Source organism: Triticum aestivum, chromosome 2B, assembly GCF_018294505.1.
Source record: "Triticum aestivum cultivar Chinese Spring chromosome 2B, IWGSC CS RefSeq v2.1, whole genome shotgun sequence".
Classification (NCBI taxonomy): domain Eukaryota; kingdom Viridiplantae; phylum Streptophyta; class Magnoliopsida; order Poales; family Poaceae; genus Triticum; species Triticum aestivum.
In genome coordinates, this window is record NC_057798.1 from 472,052,276 (window position 1) to 472,064,924 (window position 12,649).

Genomic DNA, 12,649 nt, shown 5'->3' on the forward strand with positions numbered 1-12,649 from the left:
AGTGGGCGAACAAATTACTGTTGGGCAGTTGATAGAAAAGCACATAGTTATGACAATATCCAAGGAAATGATCATGTATATAGGCATCATGTCCGAGAAAACTAGACCGACTCCTGCCTGCATCTACTACTATTGCTCCACCGATTGACCGCTATGCAACATGCATCTATGGTATTAAGTTCATGAAAAACGGAGTAACGCCTTAAGCAAGATGACATGATGTAGACAAAGTAAACCCAATCAATATGAATAAACCCCGTCATTTTACCCTTAAATGGCAACAATACAAATACATGTCTTGTCCCCTTCTATCACTGGGATATAGAGCACCACATGATTGAACCCATCACAAGGCACCTCTCTCAGTGAAGATAAATTAGTCTAGTTCGCCAAACCAAACACATAGATTGGAGAGAAATACAAAGCTATAACAATCATGCATAATAAAGTAGAAAAGGCTCAATTACTTCTCATGAATATTTAGATCATAGACCCACAATTCATCGGATCCCAAAAAACACCACAAAAGAAGATTGCATCGAATAGAACTCCAAGAACATCGAGGAGAACATTGTATTCAAGATCAAAGAGAGAGAAGAAGCCATCTAAATACTAGCTATGGACCCATCAGAAGGCAACAAGGATGATGTAGAAGCCCTCCGTGGTCGATTTCCCCTCCGGCAGAGTACCGGAAAAGGCCTCCAGATGGGATCACGGAGGAACAGAAACTTGCGAAGGCGTAAAAGGGGTTTCAGGTGGCTCCCTATTGGTTTCCCAATATTAGAGAATTTATTGAGGTGGAATTAGGTCAAATGGAGCCTCGTGGGGCCCACAAGGTAACAGGACGTGCCCTGTTGCCTTGTCGTCTCCTCGATTGTCGTCTATTCTCTCCACCGAAGCTTCTAGGGTCTCTCTTGTCCAAAAAAAATCGTCAAAAAGCTTTGTAGCATTTGGACTCCATTTGGTACTGCTTTTCTGGAAAACCAAAACAAGCAGAAAACAACAACTGCACTAGGCACTGGGTTAACCGGTTAGTCCCGAAAAATAATATAAAATAGCACAAAGAGTCATATAAAGTATCCAAGATTGATAATATAATAGCATGAAACAATCAAAAATTATAGATACATTGGATACATATCAGCCGACCCCTCGACGGTGATCCCCATCGAATCTGACTCGTCGGGCTGGGATGACTCGGAGGAGGAGGACAACGAGTGCGACTACCCCAACAAGGACCCCAAAGATGATGATGTAGTTGAAGTAGGCTTGGAGTAGTAGTAATAGTAGCTTGATGGATATATTAGTTTAAACTATGTTTAATTTATGTTTTAAGAACTATGTTTGCTTCAATTGAACTTGCTATGTTTGAAATGATGTAATGGCTGATTTAGATGTATTTATATCATCCATTGGAGCACTTGTCTTTTACATCACCAGTTATATATCATCTGCTGCAGTCGGGTGTTTTTTGATGATGTAAAAAGCATTTTTTTATGATATAAAATGAACACTTTTACAGCTCCAAATATACATCGATACTCTTAGCACCGTTTTTGCATTGGAGATGCCTTAAGAAACATGCATCTCCAGGACCTAATGGATTCAATGTTGCCTTCGACACCTTGGCTTGGAGCTGGATTGGAGATGATGTGTCCAGAATAGTAAGAAACTTATACATCACAGGTATCCTTCTGCCTCACCTCAATGATACAAACATTGTACTTATTCCAAAAAGTTGGTTTGCCATTTTCCGTCAGACTTTAGACCAATTAGCCTCCATAATGTCATTTATAAAATAATTCCTAAGTCATTGGCTAATAGATTGAAAGAACACTTGCCTGAGTATATTCATCCTTCACAATGAGCCTTCATAGAGGGATGACTCATTACAAAGAATATCATTGTAGCCCAGTAAATTGCTCACTCGTTCTGTCTTTCTTCTTGGGATGGCTTGATTTCATGCTCAAAATTGATTTAGCTGAAGCTTTTGACAGAATTGAGTGGAATTTCATAGCTTGAGCTCTTGCATGTAAAGGTCTTCATGCCCATTTTATAAATCTTGTGCATGCTTGCATATCTTCACTCACTTTCTCGGTTATCATTAATGGCCAGTTTTTTGCTCGTTTTAAAAGTAGCGGAGACATTAGACAAGGCTACCCCTGTCCCCGTCTCTTTTTGTCTTTGCAGTGAATGAACTCTCTTTGGCGCTACAGGATGCACTTCAGGACAATCACTTTTAGGTATCTCCCTTGGACCAAACTGTCCTCCTATACATTCTTTGATGTTTGCAGATGATCTGCCTGTATGTGGAAAAGCTACCATGCAGTAAGCAATTTACATACCCTACATTTCAAATCAATACTGCCATAATTCAGGACAACTTTCGAACTGGTCCAAATCCGGTATGATGTTTAGTAAAAAGGTTAGTTTGTAGGTTAAGCAAGATATCAAGCGCATCTTCCTAGTCCCAGTTATTGACAGTAATACCATTCATCTGGGACATCCTCTCATCCTTCCTGCGAAATAAAGATCGGCATCCTACATTTTTTATGACAAATTTAAATATAAGTTGAGTGCTTATAAAGCCAAGAGGCTTTCACATGCTGCTAGGCTAACACGTACTAAATCTGTCTTTTCGTCTATACCTGTCTCTATATGTCCAATATACTTTGTTAAAAAAATCTAACTAAGCTCACAGCTATTATAAGGAACTTTTGGTGGACATGAGTCAAAGAAGAACAAACTACAAAGAGCCTTTGTCTTAGATCTTGGGCTGACATTTGCACTGAAAAAAAGATTGGTGGCCTAGGTATCAGAAACTTGCAGCCTACTTAATCAAGGTCTAATTCTTTCAGCAGCCTGGAGGTTAGCAAAAGAAACCCACAATCATCTTGCCCTCATTCTCAAGTCAAAATACCACAGCGACACATCCATTTGGAGGGAAAAACAAAATATACCAAAATCAATATTCTGGACGGCGATTCTTAAGGTAAGACCTCTTTTAGTTTTAGCCTCTTTTTACCAAATAGTCAATGGCAACAACTCCATTTGGAGTTCCCCTTAGTTCTCTCAATGGAAAAATATTTATGATAATTTGATTATCCAACACTGTCCTTTTGCTTACCCAACTGTTGTTAAGGACCTTGGATCTCCAACCAGAAAACATGGAATGTTGAACTGGTAAATTCTTTGTTCACGCCACAAATGGCTCATGCTATTTTGCAAACCCCTATTGTTAATGCTCTGAGGTAGGAAGTTCTTGTTTGGAAACTAACACCTACAGGTGAATGCTCTTCGAAAAGTGCCTACAAACACTGTTTTACTAATTTTGTGATGCCTGCAAACCAGAGACCAAAAGTTGTGCCTTCACAGATTGTTAATCTTCTTAATCAGGTATGGCAAGAAAAACGCATAGTGCCAAGGGTTCAAGCTTTGGATTGGAGACTTCTTCATCGAGCACTACCCACTAGTAAGCGAGCAAGTAAAATTTCCAGATATATTGATGAAGAGTGTTCTAGATGTGGCAACTTAGAGGAAGAAATGCACATGTTTTTTCTTTGTTCGTTCTCAAAAGTTGGTTGGTTCTCGTCTCCTTGGTTCCCCAAAACTGAGGCCATTGCTGCAAATAATCACTCTGTTGCCCAAATGATTCAAACCTTACTTTCATCTCATCATCCAGGACGGGTATGCGAGTAGCACGCGGGGGTTTACCCAGGTTTGGGGCTCTCCAAGAGATAACACCCCAACTTCTGCATGTCTGAATATATGTGATATATCTGATACAAAGTTGCTCCTGGAGCTATATCCGAGGTTAGTGCCATGGGCATCTGGCCTCGTATTATGAAGCAGTAGCAGAGAGCTAGCTAGCTAGTGTAGTGTGTGAGCTTGGCCGTGTGTGGCCGTGAGAGTGTGGTGCTCTCGTGAGTGCTCATGTGTGGATGGATGGATGGGGCTCCCTTTTATAGTGTGGAGTGGGCATGGGGTGGTGGCCCACCCACCAACTACACTATTGGGGATGTCATGCGAGGTGATGCGTTACGCCTACTACAGTGCGTCACTATTGCTCAGCAGTGTCTATGTACAACCGTCTCATCTGCGGTATGCCTGTCTTGTCAGTGGTATGGTTGTCTTGTCATTGTCGGGTCGGGGCTGCAGTTGACTCCGCGCAGCAGGCTGGCTGTAGCAGCCGGACGGGAAGCAGGTCGGAGCAGCCGGGTGGCGAGCCGGCCGGGGAGCCATCTGGAGCGGCTGGGTGGCGAGCCGGCCGGAGGAGCCGGACTAAGGGGCGTTGGCCGCCCCGATGTTTTGAAGCGTTGTTTCACCGTCTTTGGGGTACTCGGGGTCATTGCCCGACAAGGAACCAACTTTTTTCATAGATTCCGTGATATTGGCTTCGGAGGTGACAATTACATCCATCTTCGACACTGCAGGTCATTGGGTCATCAGACCACTTCTTGCAGCTATTCAACAGACTGCAGTTTTCCATCCAACTAGAATAGCTCATGTTATCAGGTGCTTCAATGTTCATCATCAGGCTCAGTTAGCTCTTAAAATTCAGTCTAGATCTCTAGTTGTTTTCGATAAAGGGCGACTTTATTATCTCAAAATGTAGCATCAAGCGAATACAAAGCATTATGAGTAACACCCGATCTCTGCATAACTAAGATGCACACAATCAAATCCAGAAGTCTGACAAAAAATTAGGAAATAAAATTGACAAATCGGCAATAGTAGAGTCCTTTAGACCGACACTATGCCGATGTCGAAGAAGATGGTGGATCGATTCGTAGGTTATGCTGCCACCCATGTTGGGAAAAAACCTCCGTAGCCACCTGCTCCAATCGCGTACACACCGCCATGAACATCGGTTGGTACTCCGGTCGTTGTAGCATAAACCACGTACGTAGCGAGTGCGTACACCGAAACAACCTGTAGAGGAGAAGCATTTTTGTCATTAAAAACCAAATCATTTCTATACAGCCAAAGCGACCAAATTAAGGCATACGCTCCCACCCTTTTTAGCATTTTGAACCTATTTGTAATACCGTCCAACCAATGAGCAAAAATATTGGCAACACTTGTGGGCGGATACAAATTTGACGCTATTTGGATGATTGACCACGTAGAACGTGCAAACTTGCATTGGAAAAAGAGGTGTTTGATTGTCTCGTCATGAGTACAAAAAGAACACTTCTTACTCCTTCGCCAGTTGCGTCGTGCGAGGCTGTCTTTGGTTAACGCAACTCCCCTATGAAGATACCACATGAAGATTTTCACTTTTAGTGGAATCTTAGACTTCCAAATTTTCTTATTATTACTTGTTGGTACCTCAGAATGCGTGAGTGCACAATACATAGAGTCTACTGTGGAAGACCATGATGTAGTAAGGTTCCAGCGAAACACATCCCGACCTTGTGTCAAGTTAATCGAATCCAGTCGGAATAAAAGATTATGCCATGACACTAGTCGGGGGCCAATCAAATCCCGCCTGAACGAAATATTCGGCGGGGAAGAACCGAGCACGTGCGCAATAGTATTATTCTTATAGCGAGCGAAGTTATATAAGGCTGGATATGTTTCTCTGAGACTGGCATTGCCTAGCCAAATGTCTTCCCAGAAACGAATCTCCGACCCGTCCTTTATTGCGAAAGGCCCAAAGCAAAAGAGATGTTTGTTTGCCGCCATTAGGCCAGCCCAAAAGTGCGAGTCGCCAGGTTTCCAATATGCCTGGGATACCACCTTTTGGCCTAGATACTTGTTGCGCAACATGGTTTGTCAAACACCATTCTCGATAAGAAGTTTAAATAACCATTTACTGAGAAGGGCCTCATTCTTGACGTGCAGGTCATGAATTCCAAGGCCACTTTGGTCTTTAGGCCTACAACCCACGCTCCATTCCAAGATCTCTAGCTGTTAGGTGCGTGTCTTCATGTTCAGGTCAATGTCCACAGAGAGATGTTCTCCCATTGTTCAGTGTGAGTCCCTTCACACTCCTCTCTGTAAAATGTTGCTAGATGAATAAAATCTTTTCATGTACAGAAAAAAAAAACTCCGTGAAAATAACCAAAATCTCCCTATCCGTCTCGGCTTCGGCCCGAACGTCCGATCCGCTGTGCGATTCGGAAACCGCTTCCCCCGGGAGTACCTGGTACTACACCTATATAGCGCCACGCGTGGCGCACCCAGGACGCCGCGGAAGGAACTAAACTCGAGAAACAAGTGGAGTAAAGCAGTGGCGCAAGCAAGGGAGAAGGAAGAACAGATTGCTTGTGGGATTCGCCGGCGAGTTCAATCGGCGAGGGAGACGGAGGGGAGTCTGATCGGTGCGGTGATGGGGGTGAGGGAGCCGGTGGCGATGGAGATACCGGTGGACGAGGGGGCGGCGGCGAGGGTGCCGCCGCGGATCAGGAGGAGGCTGCTCGAGGGCAGGACCAGCGGCGGCGGCGGGCCGGCCAGCGCCGAGGAAATCGACGCCAAGCTCAAGGAGGCCGACCACCGTAGGCAGGTAGGTGTCCCTGTCGGATACCTTTAGTTTCCTACATTTATCTTTCGCTTTTCCCCTTCCTCCTCCTCACGGTGGATTGCCAAGTCGCGGGGCGTGAACTGTGAATTCGAAGTGTTGACGACTGCTTTCTTTCTATGCACTACTATTATCCTCGTGTTGTCTCGTCGGTGGTTCCAATCCTTACTTAGTTACTGGTGAAAAGATAGTTGCGTCTTCTGCTGTTGAAGTGGTATTACTATTTTTATTCTACAGAAGTGGTATTGTTCCTGGAAGGTTTTACAGTAACTTTAGACGTCTAAGTATATAAGCATGTGAAATACGAGTAATTGTGAAAGTTGCGGGTATGTGAAAGAATTCCTTTGGTTGAGCTGAAGTAACATTCTTTGGTAGTCTTGAGCTGAAGTTGGTCTCAAGGGTGCCACGAATTGCCGCGTTTTTTTTCTTTCCCTTTTCTAGTTTGGGGTTTTCCGGTGTTTGGATTGAAACGTTTTCTCCCTATTGAAAAAGGTCTCAATTTTATCTGCAGTTCGGTGAAAGCGTAAACAGGGACAATCAGAGTATATTACTCCAGTAACTAATTATTGCCTGTGAAAAGGAAAGTTTTTAATCAAATAATAAAGGTAAAATTATTGTAGGTTGTAACTGCTAAGTTAGCATTGATTTCAGGTTGTTTCGGTGGTAGGAAAATTATGGTACTTTGGTAGGATAGTTTGCTTTCATCATCCACCATTTGGTTTTGCTTAGGAGTAACATACCTTGCACTTGTACTGCTGAAATTTTAGTTGCAACTTCTGTAGTCTGTTGGTTGATGTAATCCTGGTAGGGGCTATAGAAACAACTACTGTTCTTTTGGTTAAAAGAAGGTTGGAAATGAATTATCAAATTAACTCATGTTCAATTGTCCCCTCTCAGCAATTCTACGATTGGTTATCCTGCAAAGCAAGGAAGAAGCCACGGAGCCCATCGTGCTCATCTCAAGAGGAAGATTACGGACAGTGCCTTGAAGCCAAGCTTCTGGCAGCTGAGCAGAAAAGGCTAAGCCTCTTGGCAAAGGCACAGAACCGGTTAGCCAAGTTGGATGAACTCCGACAAGCAGCCAAAAATGATGTGGAAATGCGGATTGAGAAGGAGAAGGAAGAACTTGAGACTAGAGTCGAGACTCGGGTTCGGCAGGCAGAGGAAAACCGTATACGCCTTCTGCATGCAGATATGCAGAGGCGGGCTGCACTAAAGAATAGAACAGAGAGGTCCCTCGTGCAGAAGGCGACATCTGAGAGCAAGTATACAGAGCGGGTGCGATCTGCTATCCTGGAAAAGCGTGCTGCTGCTGAGAAGAAACGGCTGGCGTTGTTGGAAGCTGAGAAGAGGAAGGCTCATGCTCGGCTCATGCATATTCAACGAGCGGCCATGACTGTAAGCAGCCAGAGAGAAGCAGAGAGGATTAAATTGAAAGAACATCTTGAAAGCAAACTTCAGAGGGTATGTGTTGTCATACATACGCTGATTACAGTTTTAGTTCTTATGTTCTGCTTCTTATCTGATTTGTTATCTTATTTGAACAGGCCAAGAGGAAGAGAGCTGAATATTTGAAGCAGCGAGGAGGTCCATGCAGTTCTGCTCATGCCGACTACATCAAGCATGCAGATTTTCTTTCAAGAAAGCTTGCAAGGTATTACTACAATACAATAAATTATTTGAATAAACTATTTGGTTGTATTTGCACGTTCGAGTTAATTGAAGTTTTCTTCTCGTATACTGTAGGTGCTGGAGAAGTTTTGTGAAGTCCAGGAAGACAACACTTGCCTTATCTCAAGCTTATGATGCTTTGGGAATTAATGAAAAATCTGTGAAGTCAATGCCATTTGAGGAATTAGCTATGCTGATGGGATCTCCCACAGCTCTTGAGGCTACTAAGGCATTACTTGACCGGTTCGAGAGGCGTGTGACTCTTTGTCAGTCAGCAAGTTCATCATCTGCAGAAAATATTGACCATCTGCTGAAACGCCTTGTGACTCCAAAGAGGAAGGTACCTCCGAGTAGAGACGGAAGAACAAGGGCTGCAGCAAAAAGGCCAGCCAGAACTTCTGAAACAAGCAGGTTGTCTAGATATTCACTGAGGGTGGCACTCTGTGCTTACATGATCCTGGCTCATCCTAGTGCTGTTTTAAGTGGAGATGGTGAGCAAGAGAAGCTACTCATGGAGTCAGCAGCAAACTTTGTCAGGGAGTTTGAGCTGCTGGTTAAGACAATACTCGAGGGACCGGGAAGAACCTCAAGGCAGCCATCTCTTGATGCTACTGAATCATCTAGTTGCCAGAAGTCTTATGATGTTGCCGGTCAAAGTAAATTCAAAACTCGGCTGGTTAATTTTGACAAAGCTTGGTGCACCTACCTTTACAGATTTGTGGTGTGGAAAGTAAAAGATGCAAGATCATTGGAGGGTGATCTTGTTAGGGCTGCATGCAAGCTTGAGCTGTCAATGATGCAAACATGCAAGTTAACTGCCGACGGGCGGTCACACAACCTCACCCATGATATGAAGGCCATTCAGAAGCAGGTTTCTGACGATCACAAACTCTTAAGGGAGAAGGTTCAGCATCTGAGTGGTGATGCAGGGATTGAGCGGATGGACTCTGCTCTCTCAGATGCAAGGTCAAAGTTCTTTGAAGCAAAAGTGAATGGAAGTCCATTGGCGACACCTGTTGCAAACGTATCTACTCCTCTGAGCATTAATTCATCTGGAAAGCTCCCGCCTTCTGAGGTTAATGTTAGTTCTGAAACAGCATCAAGCAGCACATCACCAGTGAATCTGCCTACAGAGAATGAGCAGATGGTCAATGAGATGCTTCATGAGGACGGTGGTGCGATTGCTGGCAATTCTAATGATGCCCGCACCATCGAGAAGGATTTCCAAGACAAAGTGAGGGAAACAATGGAGAAAGCTTTCTGGGATGTGGTTACTGACTCAATGAGAGGAGACAAACCTGACTACAGCCAACTGATCAACCTGGTAAAGGAAGTGAGGGATTCGTTGCACGACTTGGCTCCCAAGGGATGGAAGGAGGAAATCTATGAGAACATTGACCTCGAAATTTTGTCCCAGGTAAGATCCCAGTGTTATGCATATAGAAATTTGTCATCGAATTGCTTCTTTTTTCTTATTCATGAAATATTGACATAATTTTGTTCCTGTACAAATAAAGGTACTCGAGTCAGGCTCCCAGGACACCCAATATCTGGGGCAGATTTTGCAGTACTCTCTGGCTATGGTCAGAAAGCTGTCTGCTGCTGCAAAGGATGATGAGATGAAGGCAAGTCATGACAAATTATTGAGCGAGTTGGCTGCAAGTTCTGAAGATAATGATAATGGAGTCAGCTCGTTTGTCATTGCTGTCATCAAGGGTCTGCGTTTCACTCTGGAAGAAATAAAGGTGTGTTGAGGTGTTAATAATTTAAACTTGTCCTACAATTAACTGCAATTGTTTTTATGCAGTGGAATTCTAACATTTTTCTGTTATAAACAGCAACTGCAAGTAGAAGTGAGCAAGGCATATGTTCAGCTGATGCAACCGAAGATAAAAGGCTCGGCTGGAGTGGAGTACCTGCAGAAGGCTTTCGGCGATCGCTATGGACCTCCTGCTAATGCGTCAGCTTCTCTCCCTGTAACTCTGCAGTGGATTTCAGCATCAAAGAGCATCATGGACGCAGAATGGAGGGAACATCTGGGCTCCCTTTCAGTTCTGCCAGCAGCAAATCATGTATGTTTCTAACTACGCAGAGTCTTAATAGCATCAGTAGCATAGCGGCATTCTATTTGTTATCTGGTTCCTGACACTAGTTTAATCCTTTGTGGCAGGCTCAGCCCCTTGTTACAGTGCTCCGAGCTGGCCAAGGAGCTCCACCAGCTTCTGTACCTTCAGCAGGCAGTTCAGGTTCACCTGAGTGCAAGGGAGAAAAGGTTGACAAGCTTGTGAGGGTTGGCTTGTTGCAGCTTATCAGTGGTATGGAGGGCTTGCAATTGCAGTCAACTCCTGAGAGCTTCCACCTTAACTTTCTGAGATTGAGGGCCGTGCAGGGCCAATTTCAAGAAGTGATTGTAATTTCTACGGGGTAAACAACCAACTACTTTTAATAATTTTAGCCTAGCCTTCAGGACGAAAAGTTTCATTGTGTGCTAACTGAACCTACTGTTTGTGCAGCATGCTCGTCCTGCGTCAAGTCCTGATGAGTGAGAATTCTAAGATCACTCCTCCGGAGCTGGAGACTGTCATCTCAGAACTCTTCGGCGCTCTGGTGAAGCTGCTGGATAACTCCCCCGAAGCAGGCACTGAAGAGATCGTGGAGGCGATGATGAGCGCGTCGGCCTCAGCCGGCTCTTTGTCGGACGCCAAGATTCAGGCCAGGAGGCAGATAATAACCCGGGTGGTCCTCAAGAGCCTCCAAGCGGACGACGTCGTCTTCAAGAAGGTCTCCCGGGCGGTCCACTGCGCCTTCCGTGGCGTCCTCCTCGGCGGCAGCGGTGCCAAGGGCCAGAAGCTAGTGGATGCAGCCCTACGCCGCATCGGCGCGGGGAAGCTCGCTGACCGTGTGGTGAAGGCGGCTGAAGTGCTCATCAGGGTGGCCACGGTCTCGGAGAAGGTCCACGGCCCGTGGTACAAAGCGCTCTCCTGAATGTGAATATAGCTTTACTTTGGTTGGTTCTGTGAATACACACGTTGGGTCGGTTGTAAATTCTTGTCCCGCTGGATGAGGTGGGAAGAAGTCATTGTACAGAAATTAATTACTAGTTCAGGATGTTAAAAATTCTTGGTGTAGGGCAAAAATCAGCTCCAGAATTTAGTCAGGGCCCGGAGATGCTCAATGGCACCTGGTGACCCGTGTTATGCCAATGATGGTGCAGTCGCTGTAATAGACAGAACTCGATAATGTGATTATTAGTTGTCTATATGATGTAAATATACTTCGTTTGTTTGAGCAGTTGGATGTTAAACTCTTGAATCACTGATTCTGAAAAGGAGATAATAGTTATACATAATCACGTCATATGGGTTGATCTGTTAAAGGCTCAAAAGGCTAGCTCTTTGCTTCAGAACAAACTTCAAGGCTGGATAAAAAGCCCTGACCAAATTCATGAGACCCAAAGTAATCAGGAATTCAGGAGTAAACTCCCAGGGTTTCTTATCAGGGCAATTTGCCACAGAGTGACCATGACCACAGCAATCTCACACTTCAAAGAGAGTGGATAACGATGGCAGGACAACACTATTTTTGTGTGCATCACCAGCCAACAATGTCTCTGCTTCATTACTCTCTCTGATTTTGGGAGAAATCTGCCTAGGGGGCAATGCAGGAATAGAATGACGGTCACCACGAAGCGAGTACTTACTTGTAGTGTGCTTGCACCACAGGAAACGGCGTGTATGCCGACGGTTTTTGGCCGTCGGCAAAGGCCCCAAAACCGTCGGCATACAGCCCTCGGTAAAGCCTAGATGGCTGTCGGCATAGAAACATATGCCGACGGTTTTCTCGAGCCACCGTTTCCCGTCAGCTACGGCACTGCCGTTCGGACACGTGCTAGCAACTGCGTGCGCCACAAGGCAAACCTATGCCTCCAAGCTTTACCGTCATCATAGCTATGCCACGTGTCGCCGCCTGTGGTGCTCCTGGTGGTCATCTATGCCAACGGCATTGTAATAAATAAATAATTCAAAATAAATTACAAATGGATAATACAAATTAATTATACAAGACTTACAGTCTATTATGAATTCTGTTGGAAAAGACAGTGCTTGGGAGATGCTTAGCCACTTAGGCGCTAGGCAATGGCCAAACGCATCGCCAAAGACATAAATGGAAGTCAAGAAATTGTCTACCCAATCAAGAAATCATATCATATTGCATTGATATACCAAACGAGCCATATTCCAATATGCATATAAATTAACATCAATACACACCACATATACACCCTGATAGTAAACTTAATTATATGCCCTAAGTTAATATTGATACACATATAATAACCATAGATACACCATGATAGTAAAAAAAAGCTATATTACTGCCTAGGCCGCTTAAGCACCGCCTAGGCAATAGGAAAAGGCCAACCGCCTCGTTTACGCCTACCGTTTTTTTCCAACC

General features: G+C 44.5%; 1 protein-coding gene across 1 annotated transcript; it reads left to right on the forward strand.

Annotated features, from left to right (window-relative positions):
• The first annotated feature begins 6,206 nt into the window (after window positions 1-6,206).
• On the forward strand, window positions 6,207-11,482 carry LOC123045526 (uncharacterized). Its single transcript, XM_044468601.1, has 8 exons — window positions 6,207-6,508; window positions 7,421-7,987; window positions 8,071-8,177; window positions 8,270-9,611; window positions 9,712-9,939; window positions 10,033-10,266; window positions 10,365-10,618; window positions 10,708-11,482. The coding sequence occupies exons 1-8, from the start codon at window positions 6,335-6,337 to the stop codon at window positions 11,177-11,179; spliced, it is 3,378 nt and encodes a 1,125-aa protein (XP_044324536.1). The 5' UTR covers window positions 6,207-6,334; the 3' UTR covers window positions 11,180-11,482.
• Window positions 11,483-12,649: the final 1,167 nt, after the last annotated feature.

What these genes read in the sequence shown, in the direction of transcription:
- LOC123045526 (XM_044468601.1), top strand. Translation starts at nt 6,335, where the DNA reads ATGGGGGTGAGGGAGCCGGTGGCGATGGAGATACCGGTGGACGAGGGG. An exon ending in AGGCCGACCACCGTAGGCAG is followed by an intron (nt 6,509 to 7,420) that starts GTAGGTGTCCCT and finishes GTCCCCTCTCAG; the next exon opens with CAATTCTACGATTGGTTATC. An exon ending in ACCTCGAAATTTTGTCCCAG is followed by an intron (nt 9,612 to 9,711) that starts GTAAGATCCCAG and finishes GTACAAATAAAG; the next exon opens with GTACTCGAGTCAGGCTCCCA.